The sequence below is a fragment of the Asterias amurensis genome, chromosome 15 (assembly GCF_032118995.1).
Source record: "Asterias amurensis chromosome 15, ASM3211899v1".
Lineage (NCBI taxonomy): Eukaryota > Metazoa > Echinodermata > Asteroidea > Forcipulatida > Asteriidae > Asterias > Asterias amurensis.
The window spans coordinates 2,429,777-2,455,572 of NC_092662.1; the positions used below are offsets into that span (position 1 = coordinate 2,429,777).

At 40.1% G+C, this 25,796-nt stretch overlaps 3 protein-coding genes across 3 annotated transcripts; all 3 read left to right on the top strand.

Moving 5' to 3' along the window:
- The first annotated feature begins 2,206 nt into the window (after nucleotides 1-2,206).
- On the top strand, nucleotides 2,207-3,887 carry LOC139948379 (uncharacterized). Its single transcript, XM_071946519.1, has 3 exons — nucleotides 2,207-2,292; nucleotides 3,113-3,365; nucleotides 3,871-3,887. Exons 1-3 carry the CDS (start codon nucleotides 2,221-2,223, stop codon nucleotides 3,885-3,887), a joined length of 342 nt encoding a protein of 113 aa, XP_071802620.1. The 5' UTR covers nucleotides 2,207-2,220.
- Nucleotides 3,039-13,279, top strand: LOC139948164 (blastula protease 10-like). Its single transcript, XM_071946223.1, has 8 exons — nucleotides 3,039-3,365; nucleotides 3,871-3,937; nucleotides 4,595-4,786; nucleotides 8,132-8,261; nucleotides 9,198-9,323; nucleotides 10,362-10,462; nucleotides 11,610-11,731; nucleotides 12,632-13,279. Exons 2-8 carry the CDS (start codon nucleotides 3,908-3,910, stop codon nucleotides 12,798-12,800), a joined length of 870 nt encoding a protein of 289 aa, XP_071802324.1. The 5' UTR covers nucleotides 3,039-3,365; nucleotides 3,871-3,907; the 3' UTR covers nucleotides 12,801-13,279.
- Nucleotides 13,280-16,741: 3,462 nt separating this feature from the next.
- On the top strand, nucleotides 16,742-25,045 carry LOC139948030 (protein SpAN-like). Its single transcript, XM_071946014.1, has 10 exons — nucleotides 16,742-16,823; nucleotides 17,488-17,740; nucleotides 18,118-18,250; nucleotides 19,089-19,158; nucleotides 19,531-19,722; nucleotides 20,357-20,486; nucleotides 21,674-21,799; nucleotides 22,463-22,563; nucleotides 23,255-23,376; nucleotides 24,520-25,045. Exons 1-10 carry the CDS (start codon nucleotides 16,752-16,754, stop codon nucleotides 24,665-24,667), a joined length of 1,347 nt encoding a protein of 448 aa, XP_071802115.1. The 5' UTR covers nucleotides 16,742-16,751; the 3' UTR covers nucleotides 24,668-25,045.
- Nucleotides 25,046-25,796: the final 751 nt, after the last annotated feature.

Here is a 25,796-nt window from a genome sequence, read left to right on the forward strand (position 1 = left end):
CGAGGACAACAATATCAAATAACAAGCAATAATACCACAGTTTGTGCCTTCAAAAACCGGCCAGTCTATGAAGTGTCGCCATCGTACCAGGATAAAATAGAACAATGGAATAAAAATGCAAAACATATATCCAATAAATTAAACTCATATAAAAAAAGGTGTAGTTGTCCATGATATAAAAAAACAAGAAATTAATGAAGAATACAGCTGTGTTGAATATATTAATTAAAACAAATTGTAAACACGAGAAATAAATTGAGAATACAGAAGTTAAGTTTTGAGTATATTATATAAAAAAAAATTAAAAAAAAAAGGAATAGAAAGTTAATGGATTGGCACGAAATACAAATAAATTAATAGTATTCGGTTTCTAAAAATGCTGGTACTGGCAGGTTCAATAATTTGCATGTATTTCAATTTTAAATATCAAGTCGGTTTAGTAGTTTGCTTATTTTCTCCTTATAACTCACCAGTCATGGTCCAGTACAACACAAAGTAACACGGTACTCGCCAGTAGCATCGGGTCAAAACAAATATTTTTTACTGGGTTACACTGCAAGCAACTGTTTCTTAACAAAAAACAAAACTAATTCTGTATATAGTTCTTTAAACTTATGCGATCGGGAGTCACCATCATATCAGATAATTTGTTTAAAATTTATACAATAAAAATGCATTAAAAGGTATCAAACAAATTAAACTGATATGAACTTATTTTGCAATAAAAAAGTTGTAGTTTATCCATGATATAAAAACAATAAATAAATGAAGAAAACAGCAGCATTGAATAAATTAATTCAAACAAATTAAACAATTTATAAAAACACAAAGAAAATGAAGATTAGACTAGTATCTAATAAATGAATTTGAAAACAAAACTAATTAAAAGTAAAAAAAAAGAAATATATAAAAAAAATTAAAAGAAAGAAAAAGTTTCAAACCAATGAAATAATAGTGGATGTATAATTCATTTTTTTAATATCAAGTCAGTTTAATAAGCTTTTCTTCTTATTTATTTAAAGGCAGTGGACACTATTGGTAATTGTCAAAGACTAGCCTTCACAGTTGGTGTATCTCAACATATGCATAAAATAACAAACCTGTGAAAATTTGAGCTCAATCGGTCATCGAACTTGCGAGATAATAATGAAAGAAAAAAACACCCTTGTCACACGAAGTTGTGTGCATTTAGATGGTTGATTTCGAGACCTCAAGTTCTAAACCTGAGGTCTCGAAATCAAAATCGTTGAAAATTACTTTTTTCTCGAAAACTATGACACTTCAGAGAGAGCCGTTTCTCACAATGTTTTATACCATCAACCTCTCCCCATTACTCGTCACCAAGAAAGGTTTTATGCTAATAAATATTTTGAGTAATTACCAATAGTGTCCCCTGCCTTTAACCTCCAGGCATTTATTTCAGTATATAGTGCGAAACTGCAACTGTCATAAATATACAAAAAAAAATCGGCTAAATGACACAAGAATTTTGAAATCGAATGGAAAACTCCTGCTTATGTTACAATTACCTGTTCAAGTTTGTTGCGTTTGAGAAAGACTCTGCAAGGGTCGAAACGTCAAGGAAATTATCAATTTTATGCATACAAACAGGTCATTTTGGTTGGTAAATGGATTGTAACAGCTAGTTTTATTATCTAATGTATATATATTAAGTTTTATAAAAGTGTGACAAGTTCGTTGGAACGTTAATGAGATGAATGAAAAACTTAAATCCACTTAAAATCCATTCATTTACATATTTGTCAATCGGTTCCTCTGGTCCTTGTTTGTCAACTACCCCTGTCGATCTGACAAGTTTACCTGTGAAAAATACTCAGACGCCACTTCAACTCCTAAAACAAATTAATTGAAAGTTTTAACTTAATTTACACTTCTAAATGCACGCTGGGATTACGAAAATATTTAAGGCTGAGTCACAGTGCAGCAATAACGAACACGATAACGATCACACAAGAGAACGCATTCTATTGGCTAAATTGCTCCACGCAGAATACGCCCATCCCACGATTATTCAGCCAATCAAGGGCGTGCATTTCTAACGGTTTCGTTTTCGCTCTCGTCATCCATCGGGGCCTGTGTGACCGGGCCTTTACAGATACAATGTTTATTCATAAATTGTTCAAACTGTCAGCAAATAAAAGACCGCGTTGCCATCACCCAGTCTTCATTAGGAGAAAGGAGCGGCTGAAGATAACGACAATGAAGAACCTACTGATCAACCTGTTGCTTGTTGGGCATGCCCTTGCAGGATTCAACAATAGTGAGTCTGGGGTAAGTCAAGTATCTACTAGACTTGTGGACAAGTCGTTAATGGTCCTACGTGGTGAGACAGTCGAGCTATCACTGCTCTCGCGCGAACTGCTGGTTGTTGACTTCTACTCCCCATTATGGGAGTAGAAGTCGGGCAGCGCGCAGTAGTCGCGCAACCAGCAGTTTGCGTGGAGAGCACCGCTGCAACCCGATCCTCTCACCGCGTGGGACCATAAACTTGCATGTCCACAAGTCTAAGTATCTACTTACTCGCAATGCTGCCCCCCCCCCCCAAAAAAAAGGGGTCTATTCGTAAGTGTCAAAGACCAGTACTTGAAAATTTTGACTCGGTTGGTCCTCGAAGTTGCGAGAGAAAAATGAAAGAAAAAAAAAACACTAGTCGGACAAGTCTTATGCTTTATGCCTTGAATTCGACCTCAGCTGAGATCTAGAATTTAATTCAGTGAGGAATTACATCTTGCTCAAAAACCACGTGTCCAGTGTCTTTAAATCAAGGAGGTAGGATTAGTTAAACGTGCAAAAGGTCCCGACAGGTCATAAATTTGTTTCTTTATCAAGTATAGACTAGATAGAATCAAAAGAATGATAGTATGCCGAGCCATTTAAAAGTGTTCACAAAATTACCCCAAATCATTAGTAAACTTCAAACGTTTATCAAAACGCTCTTTAACGAAATCGCTCTGCCGCGTTGGCTACTCCTAGGTTTCGTCAGCCTGTGTGTGAGAGTCCTGCGTTATATGAAAGTAATTGAATGGTTTTAGCTGACCCCTCAGTCATCGTTTCGAAAAGGTACCAAAAGAATTTGCTTTTGAAACCCCAGGTACGGGAAGACTACAGCAGCGCAATTGTTGCGCTCCTGAGCGGGAAAGACGAAGAGTCTTCCATTGCAGAGATGACGCCCTCCCCAGGGTGTGTTGAGGGTGACATACTGCTCACAGCGGAACAGAAAGATGTCTACTACGCCATGAGGGACGTCACAGCTGAGAACAGAGATCAAGTACGGCTTATGGCAATAGAAGCCTTCGCTCCATGGCCAAACAAGCACCTCGTTTATCGGTTTGACGCGTCACTTGGTGAGTTGGTCTTTATTCCAGTTGCGTAATTTGGACCCAATATCTCAGAGATGCTTTTAGCACAAGAAGTTGCGAACCACGGCAACATTATGCTTACAATATTAAAGGAACACGTTGCCTTGGATCGGACGAGTTGGTCTATAAAAAGCGTTTGTAACCGTTTTTTATAAAATGCATATGGTTGGAAAGATGTTTTAAAAGTAGAATACAATGATCCACACAAATTTGCCTCGAAATTGCGTGGTTTTCCTTTTACTGTGCGAACTAACACGGTCGGCCATTTATGGGAGTCAAAAGTTTGACTCCCATAAATGGCCGACCGTGTTAGTCGACAAGGTAAAAGGAAACCACGCAATTTAAAGGCATGTAACATCATCAAGAACCAGGCCTTGTTGGGATTAAACTTATAGTTGAAAACCTCTTCACCACACATTGATTCCCTTATTATATATATTTTACGTATATCCTCAATTGTTGTAATAGTTTTTATCGTTATATTTTGTAGGTGTCGCAGCACTATAGGATACACCCGATCTGGAAATATGAATCTTGAAACAGGCAAATGTATTACGGTATGCTTAACATTTTTGTTACAATACCCTTTAACAATTTTGAGATTGCTAACAGATATCTTCTTCAAGAAATCAAGTCAAATCGCACCTGGGGGGGGGGGGGGGCAGATCTTTTTCTATTGCGGCACCATGTATCTGGAATCAACTACCTCTTCACATCAAAACATCCACTTCCATTCACTCTTTCAAAACATCTCTCAAAACACACCTCATGTCTATAGATCCGTTCTTTTGTACTTAATCTGTTTTTTTTTGTTATTTTTGTTTGAATTTTCTCTGTAATGCGCCCTGAGCACTTTTGTGGATTTGTGCGCTCTTTAAGACCTCGTTATTATTATTATTATTGTTATTTTGTGGACCATTGTCAAGGTCAATGTGAATTCAATGAACACAATGAAGCCTAATTTGGGCGAGATTTGATATAAAACAAAAAGAGATGTTGTGTTTTAAATGGAAATGGAGCGAACCTCATGGTTCTGGGAGTAGAGCTTTACGTTTTTATAGCCCCATAAACATTGCAGGAAAATATTGAATTTTGAAGCGCCTTGAACGTCGTGACGGATACTATGAGCACTGTTTTACAAGAAGCCGCCATAATATTATTTACAAAAATTATTCCGAAATGCAATTTTAAACACGGTAACACCACCCTTTCAGCTTGGTGTTGTAGTCCATGAGATCGGCCACGCCCTTGGGCGTTTCCACGAGCATACACGAAGTGATCGAGATGACTATGTCAAAATAAATGAGACCAGCATCCTTGATAACTTTGAACACAACTTCAAGAAGGTTGAAACACCGCTACTTTCCCCGTATGACATTCAGTCAATCATGCACTATTCTGGCCGGGTAAGTATTTTACACAAATTTTATTTTTGTTTCTGTGTTATTTCTACACAACGCTATAAATTTAGTTCAGTGAGTCGGGACGCATACAGGATGCGTGTAAATTCTGACTCGGTAGTGTATGTCTGGCCTACATTACCTTAAAAGCTTGCTTTCACAAAGCAATATAATGCATTGTAAGACTAATTGCCAGTATCACCATAGTGGTTTGTATTGTGACATCACACTTTACTTAGCAACTGCGATTGATTTGCAGTTAAGATCAATCTTAGCTCTTAGTGAAATCGGCCCCAGAACTAAGAGTAATACTCAAAATAATTGTTAGCATGAAAACTTGGTGACGAGCAATGGATAGCTGTTGATAGTATAAAACATTGTGGGAAACTGCTCCTTCTGAAAAAAACAAAAACCCGTAGTTTTTGAGAAAGCAGTTTATTTCTCACTAAAATATTTGAATCGAGTTCGAGACCTCGCGGCTGAGGTCTCGAATTCAAGCATCTGACACAGTTTGTGCGACATGGGTGTTCTTTCTTCCATTACTCGCTCATAACTTCGACGACCAATCCACCGGTTTGTTATTTTATGCATATGTTGAGATACACCAACTGTGAAGGCTAGTCTTTGACAATTACCAATAGTGACCAGTGCCCTTAAACTGGGGACTACATAACTTATAAGGTGATGTTAGTCTTGGTTCCAAGACCATTGGTGTTGCGCGGTCACACACAACCAACGTTCCGATTATGCACGGCAAAAACTGTCCACGCTTGTAATGAACGAACGCTAGCGGGCGCTGTTTCTCTGATTTACGGATCTCACCATGTCCTGTGCTCACCATGGTCTTGGATATTTGCAAATTGAAGGCGTGGCCAGACTATGTAAATTACTTTTAATGCATGCAATATTCATATCATGTGACGAATTGAAGATGACTATTCAAACTAGATCGAGTCAAAGGTCAATATGATCGGCGGTCTATTTTTAATAATCTTTGCTCAAAGAGTGATTCCGTGGTCATTATAGGCCTATTAAAAGGAAAACAGTGAAATTTTAAGTATAGGTACCTATTCAGATTATGGATACGTGACGATTTGAAATCGTAAATAATGGTCAAAAATCGAACGTAAAATTAGCATTCAGAGAGTCCGTGTATCGGACGCTGTATGGCCCCACGGCGTGGAGCAATCCGAACATGAAATAAGCCTTGTGGAATATCACGTACCGCCCATGCCGTGTCTCGTGGGGTTGAAGGTGTTAAATCCCAGGCGCTATGAACTCCCAGCTTGCGGGTGTCGAATCCGTTGTTTCTTATGATCGCAACGTTCCAATATGCTCCATTTTAATTCATGGCCCCTAATTTCTTTTTGTTATGAGTTTTCAGGTAATTTTGATGATGTCAAAACCTAGGAATATCGCATATTGTTATATTGACAGTATTATTGTGTGAGTAGCTTAAAAAAATTATGAGAATTTTTTATAAAAGGTTTAAATAAAAATAATGCTAAAACAAAATTCCCTCAAAGCATAATTTTGTCAAACAAAGTATTATTTTTTTAATTCTGTGAATGAAGAGTTATTTTTGAGGTAATGATTAAACTGGGCAACTAGTGGAATTTAATGACACGACTATTCGCCTCAAATAACTGGGAGTTGAATAGCAGTAGTCGCCGCTGGACAAGCAATCAAAACTCGAAATTTCTCATGAGTTATTCCAAAAGATATTGTTACGACTACATTCCCAAAAAATGTTATTTGGTTACGTTCCAAGCTACGCAGCTACTCGGCTACGTTTACGTTCCAAGATACGCTTAGGTCTACGTTCCTTCAAGTTACACTATAATATCAAAAGGTATGTTTTCAAGCCCGAGTCAAGCTACGCTTACGTTTACGTTCCAAGATACGCTTAGGTCTACGTTCCTTCAAGTTACACTATAATATCAAAAAGTACGCTTCCAAACCCGAGTCAAGCTATGCCTACGTTCAAAGATACGCAGCTGCGTTTATGTTCCAAGATGCTACGCTTCAGTCCAAGATATGCTTACGTTCCAAAAGATGTCAACGTTCCAAGCTACACAGCTACTCAGCTGCGCTTACAGATCTGCTTACGTTCCTTCAAGTTACGCCATAATATCAAAAGGTACGCTTTCAATCCCATGTCAAGTTACGCTTACGTTCCAAGATACGCAGCTATGAATTATGTTCCAAGATATGCTTACGCTCCACCAAAAGATACTGTTACGTTCCAAGCTACGCAGCTACTCAGCTACGCTTATACACTCCAAGATACTAATAGGTTACGCTACAATATCAAAAAGTACGCTTTCAATCCCAAGTCAAGCTACGCTTACGTTCCAAGATATGCAGCTACGGTTACGTTTCAAAATACGTTCTCACAAAGATGCTTTTGAATCCCTCAAGATTTCCTTCCCCCAAGATTAAAAAACTTTCACTGTGAATAACACTACAGGGCCCACCAGTTAATATCTGTTTGGCAGAAAATACTGTACACAATTTCTTTACTATCCAAAAATTTACTTGGGCACTACAAAATTTCAAATTTAATTAAAAATTGGCTGGCAACCAGTTTCTGCTAAGCAATACTATTTTGTGCTAACTATAAGCAAATTGTTTAGCCAATACAGGCTTCATCAGTGTGGGCCCTGGCACGTCGGGAGCATAACGCCACGATCGCATTTCAAGCTGCATATCATGGCAATGCAGGTGTCTGGATCTGGACATTATACACAGAAATGTTTGTGCTGGTACCACAAACCTTTCTTTATCGTATTTCCACCCTGTGTCAAAGTTTCAAATCCTACTGATCTGGACATTATTATACTCCGATAAAAACATATATACCCACACACAGAGTAAAGCAAAAGTCATGCAATGGAATTACTGCATGCATTGTACACTACATGCACAACACTGATGAATTATTCATGAGCCAACCGCAACGCAGCCTCTGATTGGCTCCACCGGAAAGTCGGGGGAGATTTGCCGAAAAACAATAAAAAAGTTAAGACCCGTCGTTGCAAATATTCAAGACCATGGTGAGATCTAAATCAGAGAAACAGAGCGCCCGCTAGCGTTCGTTCATTACAAGCGTGGACAGTTTTTGCCGTGCATAATCGGAACGTTGGTTGTGTGTGACCGCGCAACACCAATGGTCTTGGGACCAAGACTAAGGTGATGTTTGAAACAGCACCATTGTGTAAATCTGAAAATTGTGTTTTTTTCTGAATAGAAAAGAATCGTTGGTTGACTACTGTTTTCTCATGTATTTTCTTGAGTAGTTTTAAACAACTCTAATATCTTAATATTTCTGTTATTTCTTCCTATTGAAAGACCTTCGCAAACGATAACGGGTTCCCAACGATTGTTCCGCTCGATAAAACGGTGAAAGGCAAGATGGGTAAACAGGGAAAAATGTCTCGTCTAGACATATTCAACGTAAACGCTATCTACGGTTTAGATGGTATGTAAAGTATTTATGTGCTATGGCCGTAAACAGTCGCCTGAAAGAGAAACTTTGGAACGCTAGGTGGCAGCAGACTTCAGGTAAATTGCCCTTTGCTAACGTGGTCTGAGTATGCGCACATTACAGAGAACAAAGGATTTCACCTGGTAAGTCTGCTGCCAGCACCTACATTCACATGCCTTTCTGACAGGCGAGATACTACCACACACTGCTCATAAAAGGATGAGAAATTAACCACTATTTGGTATCATAATTTCAACATTGAAATAACAGCTGTCCATGCCTACTGTGTGGTGGACATTACTATTAACAGGACAATCCTGTTTTTCAATACTGTGGATATGCGTGTGTGGACATGTCCAAGTCCACATGTGGTTTCAACTCTCTACACTATATGTGGACATATTTTGTTATCACTTCCACACTTCGTACGCAGCGTCACAAACACTCTCTTTGTATATACTTCTTTGTTATGATACAAGAGAAATCATGTTCTTCAGCACTATAAAAACCACTAGTGAAACCTGGCCGTGCGTGGGATGTGAAAGTCCACACAGTGTTTCAAGTCCTTAGGATCTCTTTTGTTACCAGATCCAGACTTCGTTCTAAACGCTTGACCCCACCCCACCGAACCCCACCCACGCCCCAGTATCCTGTACCCCCCCATCATACTAAAATCCCGGGCATATCGCAATGGGCTCCCACATCACGCCTCCCTCCCCCCCCCTCCCCCACCTTTCAACTGGCTCTCATTGCGCGGTCTTCTGCAATCAACTAAACATTGAGCGGGGGGTTGAGGGGGAACGTGGAACGTTTATTGTCAGGGAAAAGTGTACAGGGAATATTTAATTTGCGAAATGCAAACGTATGGCCAAAGCTGTTTGGCCAAGATTGTTGAGGTATTTCCCATTCTTTTGGTTGATCATGATACAGTCGCGTGTCCCGACGACCTTTGGGATCGGTGTACGCGTGGTGGAGTTCCCAACAAGCATTGTACATGCAACTGCCTGCCAGAATTTGAAGGCCCTTACTGTGAACTCGTCGTTACTCAACAAACAGGTACAAAGAAGCAACTCCCTATTTCTGTTATATATATATATGTATTCTTTCGTAGTTTTGTATCTTTATTTGTGCGCATCTTTTTAATTTAATATTCTGCTGATCAGAAATACCAGAGTTTGAATTCGGTGCTCTTAACCGGCAGTGGACACTATTGGTAATTACTCAAAATAATTATTAGCCTAAAACCTTACTTGGTAACGAGTAATGGGGATCAGTTGGTACTATAAAACATTGTGAGAAACGGCTCCCTCTGAAGTAACGTAGTTTTCGAGAAAGAAGTAATTTTCCATAAAATTAAATTTGATTTTGAGACCTCAGATTTAGAATTTGAGGTCTCGAAATCAAGCATCTGAAAGCACACAAATTCATCTGAAACGGGTGTTTTCGCAACTTCGACGACCATTTAAGCTCAAATTTTCACAGGTTTGTTATTTTAAGCATGTTGAGATACACCTAGTGTCCAGTGTCTTTCAAGCTCTATGAAATTGGGCCCATATCATAACAAAAAGGAAAGTTTCGTCACCGCGAGTTCATCAGTCAATGAGTTCATCCAATGATATCATTGTATAATATGTTAGCCCACCTTGTCTTGTTGAGCTGTAAATGGCTCCGCTTTTAACATCGGTCTCATCGCTGTCGTACACGTTGTTTTAAACCAACTTTCAAATCATCACATCTGGACAAAGTCATCATTTAGTAAGCCCTGTTATGTGTTATAGTAATTCCACAGATGTAAGGAATAAAATGAGGTATGTTGGAATAGTGTAGCACTTTTTTAAATGGGTGAAATTTGCAATCAAACTACCACGCATTTTGCGACCTTTGAAAACTTAGCGTTTTTGTAGACATGTATCGAAGGTGGGCTGTAATGGCGACAGTGATGAGACCGATGTTAAAAGCGGAGCCATTTAAAGCTCAACAAGGTGGGCTATGTATATGTAAGACCAGTGCCTGTAGTTACAGGGGACCAGTCTAATGGTGATCATACGTATACATGGTGCGTGAATTATCTCTTATTTTCGTTGACCCCCTTAGAATGTAGCGGCTACTATCAGCTGGAAGGACCAGGGCTTATTTCATCACCAGGTTACCCTGAAAAATACCCCAGCAACGCCAGATGCAGTTACATCATCGAGGTAAGACTAACAAATAGTAAGGCAAACAAATGGTGACTGTCCCTATATCAAAGGCTGATCATCATTCATTGTGCGAAAGAGGAACCAGACTATTTTTCCTTCTGGCCTCGGTTTTGATTACATTGGGTGCGTTCGTTTAGCTTCCCAGGGTCATCCCGGTCTGCCCCGGTGCGTTCGAATAGCTTTTGACGTCATTCCAGGGCCTCACCCCGGTCAGCCCCCAGTGCCCTGCTTGTGGAGTGGGTCATTTGGGGGCTGGCCCCAGGTAAACGACGTCACTACGAGAGCGGTGAGTGGTCGTTCGTTTAGCTCTTGTCAGGGGCTCACACAGGGAAGCTAAACGAACGCACCCTAAGGTTTGAATTATCTAAACCGTATTACTTCCATGGAAAGTATTAAAAACAAAAAAAACAAAAAACAGTTAAGTTTGTATTTGAGCATTTACCAATACCACACCTAAAGGGATATTGTTTTTAAAATGATAATTGTAAAAAAATGTATTGAATGATAATTGTAAATATGTATTGAGAGGGTTTCCACGATGACAAATACGTGAACGCCCTGTAGGAGAGCAGCTACTAAAGCTGGACAGTTCTTTTCAGAACTGAGAAGTCTTCCGAATTCCGAAAATCTACTCCGCGGTTGTAGTTTGCAAGCCAGAATCTATTTAAAGGGTGTAGGCCTATGTACTTTTTGTAGGACAAAAAACACAATGTCCACAGATTTACACTAAACTTACACAGTTTGAAGATAATGATAGTAGAAAGCTTCCCTGAAAATATTACATGCTGAAATGCAGTAGTTTTTTTGAGTAATGAGTAAAACAATGTCATGAAAATAATTTTGGTCTCATAGGACCAAAACTATTTTAAGCATTTACAAGCGTATTTTCATTACATTCTCATTTCTCAAAAACTACAGTACCTCAGTAAGTAAGATTTGAAGGGAAGCTTTCTACTATCATCATCTTCAAACTCTGGTTTAATGTAAATCTATGGCCATTTTGAAAAAAAAAGTACCCAAATCCTTAAAAAAAAGCATTATCAACCCAGCAAGTAGATATAATATACACAACGGTTTCTACTGAACTTGATTTGTTTCATTTTACGAATTTATTCCCAACCGTTTTTTTTGTCTTTGTTCATAGTGTGCAGCGGACGAGGTCGTCCAACTGGACTATCAAGTATTCAACATAGAGGGCTACGGCTGCTCCTATGATAACATTAAGATGATGATAGGCAATTTGACGATGGCGAATTACTATGACAGGTAAGTATCCTCCATAATAATGGGTGCGTTCGTTTAGCTTCCCTGGGTCATCCCTGGTCTGCCCCGGCTGGTTCTAATAGCTTTTGACGTCATTCCAGGGGCTCACCCAGGTCAGCCCCCAATGCCCTGCCTTGTGGAGTGGGTCACTTGGGGCTGGCTCCAGGTAAACGACGTAACCACGAGAGCGGTGAGTGGTCGTGAACACCGCGGGGTAGACCCAGGGAAGCTAAACGAACGCACCCATAAAATGAAGTCACAACACCCAAACAGCGCCCTCATTGTGGTAGTTATTGGCCCCCAGCACTGGCGACCAACGCAAGGGGAAGTTTCACGTGCATTCGAGCTTCCAGTACCAAGTTGGTCCCACTACTTTTGATCTAACAGTTGGGATACGCTGAGCTAACGATGGATTTTTGAATTTTAAGCATAATATACAAAGCGTATTCATAACGAGTTGGATGTATACAAACCGTAATAGTAACATATAGCAGATTAAAGGCACTGGACACTATTGGTAATTACTCAAATTGTTAGCATACACACTTGAATTCAAGCATCTGAAAGCACACAAAAATTAACTTCGGACGACAAAGGGTGTTTTTTCTTCTATTACTATCTCGCCACTTCGACGACCAAATTGAGTTCATGGTTCAAGATTTCACAGGTTTGTTATTTAATACATGTGTTGAGATACACCAAGCGAGAAGACTGGTCTTTGAGAATTGCCAAAGGTGCCCAGTGCTTTTAGCTATAAACGGACAGGCGTCATGATGACAACACTGTTTGATACCCCGTAGCGAGAGCCCTTTACTGTCGGGGCCAATACTATAGGCCCATGACGTGGTTTCGGTCGAAAAGGTCTTAAACATTATAACCGAAGTTTTCCCCTCTATATTTCAGTTATTGCGGAGAAAGTCTTCTTGGAAAACAGGTGGTGTCCAAGACCAACGTTGCTTTGATTAAGTTCAAGAGTGACGACATGTACAACTACGATGGATTTCAGATGTCTTACGCCTGTATTTCTCCTCCAGACGTCACGGTTCCTCCTCCAGACGTGATATACAAATAATTTCAATATACCTGCTGTGGCAGTTGATTTCGTCCCCTCTGGAAGCACACAATTTTGGGTGGAAGGGTGTTTTTTTTTTTCATTCAGTATTTTCTTGCAACTTTGATGATCAATTATTGAGTCCATATGATTATCGATTTGTTATTTTATGCATGAGATAATACCAATATAGTGTCCCTATAAATGCCTTTAAACATGAATAACTATGACTGTGCGTAAAAACAAACCTCAGACAAACTTGTCTTGAAGTAGTCTTGAGATTGGAACAGTTTTTGTACTGTCAGGTCTAAGGTTCTTACAGTGTGGCAGTTTCCCCAAACATGGACGCTACTGAAAAGTGGAAACCAGCGTCGCTGAGCACTGCAAAATATTCTGTGTTTACTTATTCTGACCGCTGTAGAACAAGCCGTGACCGTAATGTTTTCATTCAGTTTATATGGTTATGGAGAAAATAATTATTAAAAGTCTTCATATAGAGTAGCAAGGAAATAATTAATTTGTCTGATTGGTGTGTTCATTACCATAGGCCATTGTTACACTTCATTTAGGGCAGTGGGTTGCGATTGCGGATCCTTTTGGACAAGGGACTGCGGTGGGGGATTGGGGGGGGGATGTCTGATGACAATTTTGCACGTAGTTCTCTGCCGGTCCTCCAGATATTATGTGCTCCCCCCTCCCCGCATCATACGGCAAGTTGTGTTGAATAATATTCGTCATAGCGTCCTCTTTGACCGTGGGGTGGCAGGAGATTCTGTCAATGGCGAAATGTGTACTAGACTTCCTCTCTCTTTATATGCAAGCATAAAAACAGGTCCATGCAGCAGCCTCGCTAGCATGAGCAGCGCCGTATCGATACATCTCGCCACTCATGATCGAGCAAGGCATGCTGGGGAAAAAAAATGGCGCGGTGAGATCGATCACCCCTGGGAACGAGGTTGAGGTCCCTGCTGTCAGATCAGATCCAGTGATTCCATTGGATACAATGATATCATTAGATACGTACGTGCTGGGTTTGCCCCTCGTGGTCCTTAAACGAAACGATATTTTCCCCAAATTTGATGAGAATACTGGACTTGCCCCATTGTAATTTTAACCCAAATGACATGAAACATCCAAATGAATGAGCAGCAAGGCTAACTTACCCTTTGTAACAGCAAGGCTTACCCCTAGTGTAATTTTAGTCCAAATGACACGAAACATCAAATGAATAAACATCAATGCTTACTTATAAAGCCCTGGTAATATTATCCCAAATGACATTGAACATCCAAATAAATGAGCAGCAAGGCTTACCCCTTGTAACTTTAGCCCAACTGGCATGAAACATCAAAATTATCACAAGATTTTTCCACTAGCCAAAATCTTTGTATACTCACCGGTTTCACTCCTACTCGTATCAGTCAATAGTTCAAATACTTCAAATCCCACTCTAATTTTTTTTTTTTTCCAACCCCAAATCAGTAATAAGTAGTTGTGATATAAACACTCACCCTGGAACAACCTCTCCCCCAGGACTATAGACTTGACTCAAGTCCAAATCCCGTGGCATCCCCAGGAAACTACTGTTTTGTATTGCTCTGCATTCCAAAACCTGTTCCGCATTCTCGGGACCACATTTTGACGGCGAGCGCGCACTGTACTGTATGCTACGGGTTGTTTCATAGTAAGTTGAGGTAAGCTTAGGGACCTCTCACACGAGAATGGGACTTGAATCAAGTCTATCTGGACTAGTGGTCCCGACCCACAAGTCTACTGCCGCTGTTGTTAAATGACAGACATGCCGAAGACCAGAGAGAAAGTCCCACCGTTTCTTATTCGATTTCTCAAGACTCATTTGAACAATTGTTATGATTCACATACCATAACTTTCACGATAAAACTGTTTTCTAATACTTCACACATTGTAAACAAAAACCTGTAATTTGATTCCGTCTGTGGTTTGCGTTTTCATTGAATGTAATTATCTTATTGAAAAAAAAAAATCAGATGGCGCCGTAGCTACATTCATTCTTTAAAACCGTCTTAGCTCCCTGCCTTTGAGATTACAAAGCCTGTGCAACATCATAATGCGCTACTCGGCTAAACCAATCACAATAACCATCTCTGCCCTCACGTGTACCCATTACTCCAAGGTGGGGAGAAGAAATGGACCCTTCCCCTGAAATATGCTAATTACATTCACGCATGCGTACAGACCCTATTGGTTGGCAAACGCCATGGAGTTGTGCACTAAACAGACGCGCAATCACGTCTGCGTTACGCACCCATTAGCCGTGTACAAAACAGCGCGATGTTCCCTCATTTTGCCAACCAAAACGTTAGTGCGCACGCGCTACGTGCAATTTACATATTTTCATGGGAAGGGTCTATTATTGTCAAGTGCCTTACTCAGGAGCACAAAGTGTCATGACGTACCGGGATTCGAACCAACACTCTCCTGATTCAGAGTGGACCTTTATCATGGTGGAGCCATCTTGAATTTCTCCCATTGATAGCAATGTTACTAAAATGAGGCGTGGCGTGTCTGGTGGCAATTTGCATGTAGTTCCAGTAAGACAAGAGATTCTGCCGGTCAGAAATGAATGAAGAATAACGCAGTATTTAATAAATAAATTAAAACAAATTGAAACAAATTAAAACAAATTATAGAACACAGCAGTATTCAATAAGTTATTTAAAACAAATTATAAAAACAATAAATAAATGAACAAAAGGGCAGTATTGAATAAACTAATTAAAGCAAAAAAAAAAAATTCAAATCTTGAAGCTAATTAAAAAAGAAAATTAAATGCTTGGTTTAAACCAATAAAATATTAATGGATTAGCACGAAATACAAATAAACTAATAGTAATCGGTTTCACAAAATGCTGGCATCATCAGGTTCAATAACTTGCATGCGAGACCTTTTTGAATATCAAGTCGGTTTAATTAGTGGCTTCTTTTCTCCTTATTTATTTGACCTCCAGGCATTTATCTCGGTATATCGTGCGAAACTGCAACTGTCGTAAACCAAAATAAAAATCGGCCTAATGACACAATTTTGAAAATAATTTTGAAATCGAATGGAACGCTCCTGCTTATGTTACATTTACCTGTTTATGTCTGTTGCGTTTTAGAAAGACTCTGCAAGGGTCGAAACGTCAAGGAAATTAACCATTTTGTGTATATACACAGGTCCTTTTGGTTGGTAAATGGATTGTAACAGCTCTATTATTTATTATTAATTTTTATAAAATTGTGAAAAATTCGTTGGAACGTTAATGAGATTAATGAAAAACTGAAATCCATTTAACAATAATAATAATAGTAATAATAATAATATAGGAATTTATAACACAGATCAAAGCGCTGAACAATAAACAAGAACAATACAAAGAAACTAGAAAAACAAAACAACATAAGATTAATGACGAGACTGACTGAACAATTAGGTTTTGAAGTTTTTCTTGAAAATGACCGTAGAAGATAATCCCGCGATGAGTTTAGGTAACTTGTTCCGTTCCTTCGGCCAAGTCAGAAAAAAATTCCGAATTGGAGCCGGCAGAGAAGGCCTGTGCTCACAGAGAAGGGATTAATCAGGGGAGGACCTCAAACCTTCTCTGCCAGGGGTATAGGAGGACAACAGATCGAAAAGATAATTTAAAATCCATTTATTCACACATTTGTCAATCGGTTCCTCTGGTCCTTGTTTGGCAACTACTCCTGTCGATCTGACACACATACTGTCACCCCAACTCATAAAACTTTACAGATGTAAATTCACTTACAGTTATAGATTAATTTAATATTTTAAAATTAATTTGCAGTTTTAAATGCAAGCTGGGATTACGAAAAGGCTTATTATAGATACAATGTTTATTCATGAATTGTTCAAACTGACAGCAAATAAAAGACCGCGTTGCCATCACCCAGTCTTCATTAGGAGAAAGGAGCGGCTGAAGATAACGACAATGAAGAACCTACTGATCAACCTGTTGCTTGTTGGGCATGCCCTCGCAGGATTCAACAATAGTGAGTCTGGGGTAAGTCAAGTATCTACTAGACTTGTGGACAAGTCGTTAATGGTCCTACGTGGTGAGACAGTCGAGTTGTCACTGCTCTCGCGCGAACTGCTGGTTGTTGACTTCTACTCCCCATTATGGGAGTAGAAGTCGGGCAGCGCACAGTAGTCTCGCAACCAGCAGTTTGCGTGGAGAGCTAGCACCGCTGCAACCCCACTCTCTCACCGCGTGGGACCATAAACTTGCTTGTCCACAAGTCTAAGTATCCGCTTACTCGCAACGCTGTCAAAGACCAGTCTTCTCACTTCGTGTATCCCAACATGAATAAACTAACGAACCCTTGAAAATGTTGACTCAATTGGTCCTCGAAGTTGCGAGAGAAAAATAAAATAAAAAAAACACACTAGTTAGACAAGTCGTGTGCTTTACAAAGATGACTTGAACTCGACCTCAGCTGAGGTCTCGAATTTAACTCAGTTAGAAATAACTTCTTTCCCAAACGTTTATTAATTAGCTCTATAAGCCCCTTTCAAAACCGCTGTGCCGTTTGCTATATGCCTAGGTTCCGTCAGCCTGTGTGAAGTCCTGTGGTATATAAAAGTAATCGAATGGTTAAGCTTAAGCCTGAACCCCTCAGTCATCGTTTCGAAAAGGCGACAAAAGAATTTGCTTTATTGAAATCCAGATGCGGGATGACTTCAGCAGCAAAGCGGTGGCGCTCCTGAGCGGGCGTGACGGAGAGGCTGCCCGGGCAGAGATGACGCCCTCCCCAGGGTGTGTTGAGGGTGACATGGAGCTCACTCCGGAACAGAAAGATGTCTACTACGCCATGAGGGAAGCCACAGCTGAGAACAGAGATGAGGTACGGCTTATGGCCCTAGAAGCCTTCGCTCAATGGCCGAACAAGCACCTCGTTTATCGGTTTGACGCGTCACTTGGTGAGTTTGTCTTTATTCCAGTTGCGTAATTTGGACCCAATATCTCAGAGATGCTTACAGCACAAAAAGTAGCTAAGCACGGCACCAATATGCTTACATTATTAAGACTACCAGTCAAAATGCCATGTCACAAGTGCATTTTTGTACTGGTATCCTGCTCTTTACTGCTAAGCCGGAAACTGGTACACAACATTTTCTGATGTTAAGCAGCTCTATGAAATTGGGCCCTTCTTGGTGCATTACTGACCCCCTTTCAGGGCAAATTTGAAGCAAGAAGTTATTGAAATTTGTCAAGGAGGGTGTCGTCCGAAAAAAACCCACGTGATCCTAGTCTCACATCTGAAGATTGAAATTACGGGGTATTTCGTTCGTTACAGACAACGGTATCAAGCCAGTGTTTTTGGAGGCGATTGAAATCTACGAACAGCACACGGTTGTAACATTTGAGGAGGCGCTTGATGACTACAGTGGCACTACAGTCCCGATGGTTGTGTATGGACTCAACAAAGGGTAATACAAAATAAATCCATCTCTCAATAATGTGACTTTTGACAGAGCTGTTAATTTTAAAATACAATCTTGTGCCGTTAAGAATCTTTCTAACACTATAGGTGATAGTCGTGACACTGCTTTGTATCCTAAAACAATACACTTAACCATTGCTTCATCCTTCGGATGAGACGTCAAGCCGTTGGTCCCATGTGTTGTGTAACGCATGTAAAAGAACTCGGTGCACTTAAAGAAAGAGAAGGTGTTTGCCCCGGTGTTCCTGGCTGTGGCTGCTGTATGCACGATAGCACCTTTGTATATAGACCCTTTTAAGGTGCTAAATAATTGGGTCTCAGAATTCATTACTGCAATAATCTATCTTTCTGAAAGTTTGTTTACTTAGCGCCCTAACTACATTGTTTGGTAGATACGTGCGCGTAGACTTCGATATTAGGGAGGTTTCGCATACGAGCGGATACGGTGCGACGGATACGTCATCATTATGACGTCATACGCTACTCGCTATCCGCTATACGTACAGACGACACAGATGTCATGCTTGCTACACGTACGTACGTTACGGATAGCTAACCGTGTGCGTATGCGTATCCGTTCGAGTGCGAAACCTCCCTATTACTATTATTTTATGTATTTTATTTTATTTTATTTGATTACCTTCATTGCACAAATACATACAAGAAATGGCATTGGTGTAAAAGGGTAACCCCGAACATGCACACAGGCCCACTTAAACAAAAACCATAAGACAAGGGACGAGCTATTGTCCCTTTATAAGCTTTTATAGCTATTTTAAGTATCCTTAATTGTTGTTGTAATATTTTGTTTTCGTGCTTTGTAGATGCACCAGTACTATAGGATACGTTGGACCACGTGGAAAAATGAAACTTCAAACAGGAACGTGTAACTCGGTATGCTTAAACATTTTTGTTTATACCTTTTAACAATTTTGAGATTGCGGGTGTATTTTGTGGACCACTGTCAAGGTCAATGTGAATTCAATGAACACAATCAAGCCTAAAGAGACTTTGTGTTTAAATGGAAAGACCAACAGAACAGAAAATCAAGAACCGTTTGTGTTGTGAGACATGATACCCCATGAGGTTAGTGAGAAACGATAACGGTACGAACATCAGAGTTCTAGGAGTAGTCTATCTGGTAGCCACATAAACATTGCAGAAAAAAATACGAATGTTGAACCGCCTTGAGCGTTACTGAGTCGGATTATATGAGCACTGTTTTACATGAAGCCGACATGTAATTTCAAACACCACCCTTTTCAGCTTGGTGTTATACTCCATGAGATCGGCCACGCCCTTGGGCGCATCCACGAGCATAACCGAAGTGACCGAGATGACTTTATCAGAATAATTGAGCCCAACATCCTACCGGGATTTGAGCACAATTTCATGAAGGTTGATCAACCGCTACTTGCCCCGTACGATCTCCAGTCTATCATGCATTACGGTCCAAGTGTAAGTATTTAACAAACCTTTTACTTTTGCCTGTTGGAATAATTTCTGTATTGTTTTTTACACTGATATAGGTCAACCGCTCAGGCCGATTACATAATGCGAGTAGTGTTTAAAGCCGGTAATACTCAAAATAATTGTTAGCATTAAAACTTAGTATACTTGGTAAAACGAGCAATGGAGAGCTGTTGATAGTATATAAAACATTGTGAGAAACGGCTCCCTCTGAAAAACGTAATTTTTGAGAAATAAGTTTATTTTTCACTAAAATAATTATTTGAATTGAATTCGATATCTCGAATTCAGGCATCTGACATCACAATTTGTGCGATAAGGGTGTTTTTTTTCCTTTCATTATTCGCTCGCAACTTCGACGACCAATTCACCGGTTTGTTATTTTATGCATGTTGATATACACAAAGTGAAACTACTGTCTTTGACAACTACCAAAAGTGCCCTTAAACTGGAGACTACGTAACTTATAAGGTGATGTTTGAGGTAGTACCATTGTGTAAATCTGAAAATTGTGTTGGTTCTGCATGAACAGAAAAAATACTCTTTTCTCATGTAAGTTTCTCGAGTAGTTTTAAAGACTTCTAAGATCTCAATAATCCTATTATTTCTTCCAAATTGAAAGGCATTTAGTCGCAGTCAATGGTCATCAACTATCATTCCGCACATTGAAAAGGACAGCTACAAGATGGGTAAACAGGACAAAATGTCTCGTCTAGACGTATTCACTGTGAACGCTATCTACGGTGTGGATGGTATGTAAAGTATTAATGTGCAATGACCGTATATATTAAACAGTCACACGAAGAGACTTTGGAACGCTAGGTGGCAGCAGACTTACCAGGTAAGTCAATTGCTTACGTAGTTCTGAGCATGAGCACATTACAGAGAACAAAGGATTTCACGTACGTCTGCTGCCAGTACCTACATTCACATGCCTTTCTGACAGGCGAGATAATAATACACTACTCATATGATAAATTAAACACATAGTGTGAAAAGGGCTATAGCTTTGGTATTATAATTTCAACATCGATTATGCCTACTGGGCACACCATGGTGGACATTCCTTTGATACACTATTTCAACAGGACAATCCTGTTTTTCAACACTGGGGATATGCGTGTGTGGACATGTCCAAGTCCACATGTTGTTTCAACTCTCTACACTATGTGGACCTCTTTTGTTGTCACTTCCACACTTCGTGTACGCAGCGTCGCAAACACTCTCTTTGTATACTTCTTTGTTATGTACAGGAGAAATCATGTTATTCAGCACTATAAAAACCACTAGTGAAAACTGGCCGTGTGAAAGTCCACACAGTGTTTCAAGTCCTTTGGATCTCTTTTGTTCTCAGATCCAGACTTCGTTTCTTAACACTTCACCCCACCCCACCCCACCCTACCCACACCCCAATAAAATAATACCCCTGTATTTCCCCCATCATATTCACAAAGCTACACTCCCGGGCATCTCACCGGGCTCCCATGTCACGGCCCCCGCGCCCCCTTTCAATGTTGGCTCTCATTGCACGGTCTTCTGCGTTACAGTCAACATTGAGCTGGGGATCGACGGGGGACGTGGAATGTGGAAGGGGGGCAATTTCATAGAGCTAGTTAAGCAAAAAATGTGCTTAAGCACAAAAATAGCTCGCTTATTTTACAGGTGTTACTGGCCAATTTTTCATGCAATATTGCTTGTGACTGGTATTTAGCTGTCGTCTACTTAGCATAACAATAATTGAGTGGAGTCTTGGCCGGTAAATCTGATTTTACTAAGCAAGGATTTTTTCGCTTAACTAAGCAAAATGATGTGCTTAAGCAGCTCTTTGAAATTGGGCCGTGGGGGGAAGTGGACAGGGAATATTTACGTTGCGAGTGTGTGGCCAACGCATTTTGGCCGGGATTGTAAATGTATTTCCTATTTCTTTTGGTTGACACAGCTGCGTGTCCCGACGACCTTTGGGATAAGTGTCAGCGTGGTGGAGTTCCCAACAAGCATTGTACGTGCGACTGCCTGCCAGAATTTGAAGGCCCTTACTGTGAACTCGTCGTTACTCAACAAACAGGTACAAAGAAGCAACTCTCTGTGTTCTTGTTGTAGTGATATAACCACGTTCACACGTAACAATAATTAAACATTTTTACATACAGTGTAAAAAAAGAGACCTGCAAACAGGAGACCTGCGAGGACAACGCTTCCAAAGCGCATAGAGCATTTAAAGCGAAGTACAAAATCTTTAATCAACAAATCAAAGTATGACTTCCAGAATTTGTCATTCTACAGAATACTCTCCCCCAGGACACTGCGATCGGGTTGATATATCCAGTGGCATGGGTAGCCTAAACACTAACGCCACACTTTTGTTCGAGGCTCGTGAATAAACGCCAGAAAGACATACCGGCCTTGCCATCCTACATATTGACCTTTGACATCGCATCCAAAATTGAACTAGACGGAGATCCGTAGTGTACACACACAAACGTGCCCAACAGTTATGCAAAAATAAACTGCTATGGGTATTATGACAAACTACGTCACTTCGGAGCAGACCAATCATAACAAAGAAATGGAAAGCTTCGTCACTGCGAGTTCATCAACCAACGAATTCATCCAATGATATCATTGTGAATGTAAGACCAGTACCTGTCTTTACAGGGGACCAGTCTAATGGTGATCATGCGTATACATGGTGCGTGAATTATCTCTTGTTTTTGTTGATCCCCCTTAGAATGTAGCGGCCACTACCAGCTGGAAGAATCAGGGCTTATTTCATCCCCAGGTTACCCTGAAAACTACCCCAGCAACGCCAAATGCAGTTATATCATCGAGGTAAGACTACAATTAATAGTATGGCAACCAATTGGTCACTGTCCCTGTACACAAGGCTGATCATTATTCATTTTGCGAAAGAGGGACCAGACTATTTTTCCTTCTGGCCTCAGTTTTGATTACATTGATTTGAATTATCTAAACCGTATTTCTACTTCCAAGGAGAGTATTTCTAAAAACGGTGTACTGTCATTAACAGCGACATTACACAAATTAAGTTTGTATTTGGAGTACTACTTTACCAACACCACGCCTAAAGGGAAATTTTTTATTGTAAAAATGTATTGAGATGGTTTCCACGATGAAAAATATGTGTAAACGCCCTCTAGGAGCAGCTACAAAAGCAGGGGTCGATTTAACAAAGAGTTAGGAACAGTCCTAGGAGATATACAAATTGCATGGATAGTCCTAAGTTTAGGAAGAATAACTAACTGGTCCTATCGTGATAAGACTAGTCCTAACTCTTTGTGAAATCGATTCCTGGACAGTTCTTTTCAGAACTAAGAAGTCTCCCGAATTCCGAAAATCTACGGTAGTAGATTGCAAGACACAATCTATAAAACCACACGTTATCTACCCATCAAGTAGGTATAATTATACACAATAGTGTCTTCTATCATTGATTTGTTTGATTTCACGACTTTAAGTTCACAACCGTTCTTTTGTGTTTTGGGTATTTTTATGTGCATAGTGTTCGAGGAACGAGGTCGTCCAACTGGACTTTTCATTATTTAGCATAGAGGGCTATGACTGTTTCTATGACAAGATGGATATGATGACGGGCGATTTGATCACGGAAACTTACGCAGACGAGTAAGTATCGTAAAGACGCCTCCATATGACGTCATACGACCCAAACAGCGCCCTCCAGTGAGGTCATGAAGACATTATTTCATTGGCTGAGCGTTATGATACCCTAGCGCTGGCGACCAATGCAAGGGGAAGTTTCACGCGCTTTCGAATTTCAAGGACCAACTTGGTCCCACCGCTTTTGACCTGTAACTATAGAGATCAAGTGTCCCACATCAACTATTGGGTTTTACGTGCTCATCGCGCGAATATGTTTTCATAATGTAAGTAAAATTTAGCCATGAAACAATCAAGTAAAATACACATTAACAAATCAACAAAGTAAAACCGAGAAAAGATCTAAGTCTTAGTTGGCGGCTTAAAGCCACTGGACTCTATTGGTAATTGCTCAAAATAATTGTTTTAATAGCGTAAAAACTTACTTGGTAACAAGCAATTATTGAGAGCTGTTGATAGTATAAAACATCGTGAGAAACGGCTCCCTCTGGAGTAACGTAGTTTTCGAGAGAGAAGTAAATTTTCACTTAAATATTTGAATTTGATTTCGAGTCCTCAGAATTAGATTTTGAGGAGCCCGAAATCAAGCATCTGAAAACACACGACTTTGTGTGACAAGGGTGTTTTTTCTTCCTCGCAACTTCGACGACCAATATTGAGTTCAAATTTTCACAGGTTTGTTATTTTGTGCATGTTGAGATAAACCAAGTGAGAAGATTGGTCTTTGACAATTACCAATAGTGTCCAGTGTCTTTAAAGGCACTGGACTCTGTTGGTAATTACTCAAATTGTTAGCATACAAACTTGAATTGAAGCATCTAAAAGCACACAACATTGTGCGACAAGGGTGTGTTTTCTTCCACATTATCTCGCAACTTCGACGACCAGTATTGAGTTAAAAATGTTCACAGGTTTCGTATTTAATGCTTGTGTTGAGATACACCAATTGAGAAGACTGGTCTTTGAGAATTACCAAAGGTGCCCAGTGCCTGTAAGCTATAATTATCGGACAGATGTCATGAAGACAGCATTGTTTGTAACCCCGTAAACGAGAGCCCTAAACTGACGTGGACGGCCCCAATACTAGGCCCACGATGTGGTTTTGAAAAGGCCTGCGTTATAACCGAAGTGTTTCCCTCTACATTTCAGATATTGCGGCGACTCTCTGCATGGACAACGTTTGTTGACCAAGAGCAACGTTGCACTGATGAAGTTCGAGAGTGACGACATGTACAACTACGAAGGATATCAAATATCCTACCTATGTATTCCTCCTCCAGACGTGGTATCAAAATAGTTTCAATATACCTGCGGTGGCAGTGGAAGAGTGTTTTTTTCTTTCAGTATTGTCTTGCAACTTTAATGACCAATAATTTGAGTCCATAAAAATGTTCACAGATTTGTTATTTTATGCATGGGATATTAACCAAGATAGTGTCCCATAACACTGCCTTTAAACATGAATAATTTGACTGTGCGTTAAAAAAAAGATCCAAAAGAAACTTGTCCCGTGTCTTGAGGTTGAACAGTTTTTGTACTGACCTGAGTGTGGCAGTTTCCCCAAGTTAAGCATGGACGCTACTTTTCTACTCAAAAGTGGAAACCAGCGTTGCTGAGCACTGCAAAATATTCTATGTTAACTTATTCTATGTTAATTTTGACTGCTGTAGAGAACAAGCCGTGACCTTTTCCATTCAGTTTATGGTAGAGTGATGAAGAACATAATTATTAAAAGTCTTCATAATGTGTAGCAATAAAATAAATAATTTGTCTGATTCGTGTGTTTATTACCAGATGGTGTTACACTTCATTAAGGGTAGTGGTGTGGTTGCGCTCGCGCTTGCGGGTCCTTTTTTTAGACATGACAAGGGACTGTTGTGGGTTGGGGTGTCTGATGAAAATTTTGCACGTAGTTCCTGTATGGTACTCTAGACACGCTTGGTTGGTTGCGCCCATGTGAGAAAGAAGGAGTGGCCTCATCCTTCCTGGGAAAAAAAAACCCGCTATGGCCGGGATTACTGAGTGTAAGGGATCGAGCAGGAAAATCGATCGACGCATGCGCCAAACTGAAGTAGTCTCCGGCGGACAGAATTCCCTCGGACACCGGCACCCCCGCCCTATTTTTTATGCAGGAAAAAAACCCCCGAAAAAACGAACTGTTCTTCCGTTTTGCATCTTTTCAAGAAATGCCGGAAAAAAAACCAGAAAACCCCCCAAAACAACACAAATAATACACTCCCCCCCCTCATATTTGTGGGGGTGTAGAAGCTAACGTTTCGATTTCACAGCCTTAATTTACTTTAAAATCGTGGTTTGATACACCATGGAGGAATAAATTAGATTTTAATTTATTCCTCCATGGATACACTGTGCGTAGGAAAGACAAACTTTTTCTTACAACTGTTTCATGTTTTGTTAAAATTGTG

What these genes read in the sequence shown, in the direction of transcription:
- LOC139948379 (XM_071946519.1), top strand. Translation starts at nt 2,221, where the DNA reads ATGAAGAACCTACTGATCAACCTGTTGCTTGTTGGGCATGCCCTTGCA. An exon ending in TCAACAATAGTGAGTCTGGG is followed by an intron (nt 2,293 to 3,112) that starts GTAAGTCAAGTA and finishes TTGAAACCCCAG; the next exon opens with GTACGGGAAGACTACAGCAG.
- LOC139948164 (XM_071946223.1), top strand. Translation starts at nt 3,908, where the DNA reads ATGAATCTTGAAACAGGCAAATGTATTACG. An exon ending in AAACAGGCAAATGTATTACG is followed by an intron (nt 3,938 to 4,594) that starts GTATGCTTAACA and finishes CCACCCTTTCAG; the next exon opens with CTTGGTGTTGTAGTCCATGA. An exon ending in TCATGCACTATTCTGGCCGG is followed by an intron (nt 4,787 to 8,131) that starts GTAAGTATTTTA and finishes TCCTATTGAAAG; the next exon opens with ACCTTCGCAAACGATAACGG.
- LOC139948030 (XM_071946014.1), top strand. Translation starts at nt 16,752, where the DNA reads ATGAAGAACCTACTGATCAACCTGTTGCTTGTTGGGCATGCCCTCGCA. An exon ending in GTGTATGGACTCAACAAAGG is followed by an intron (nt 18,251 to 19,088) that starts GTAATACAAAAT and finishes CGTGCTTTGTAG; the next exon opens with ATGCACCAGTACTATAGGAT. An exon ending in TCATGCATTACGGTCCAAGT is followed by an intron (nt 19,723 to 20,356) that starts GTAAGTATTTAA and finishes CCAAATTGAAAG; the next exon opens with GCATTTAGTCGCAGTCAATG.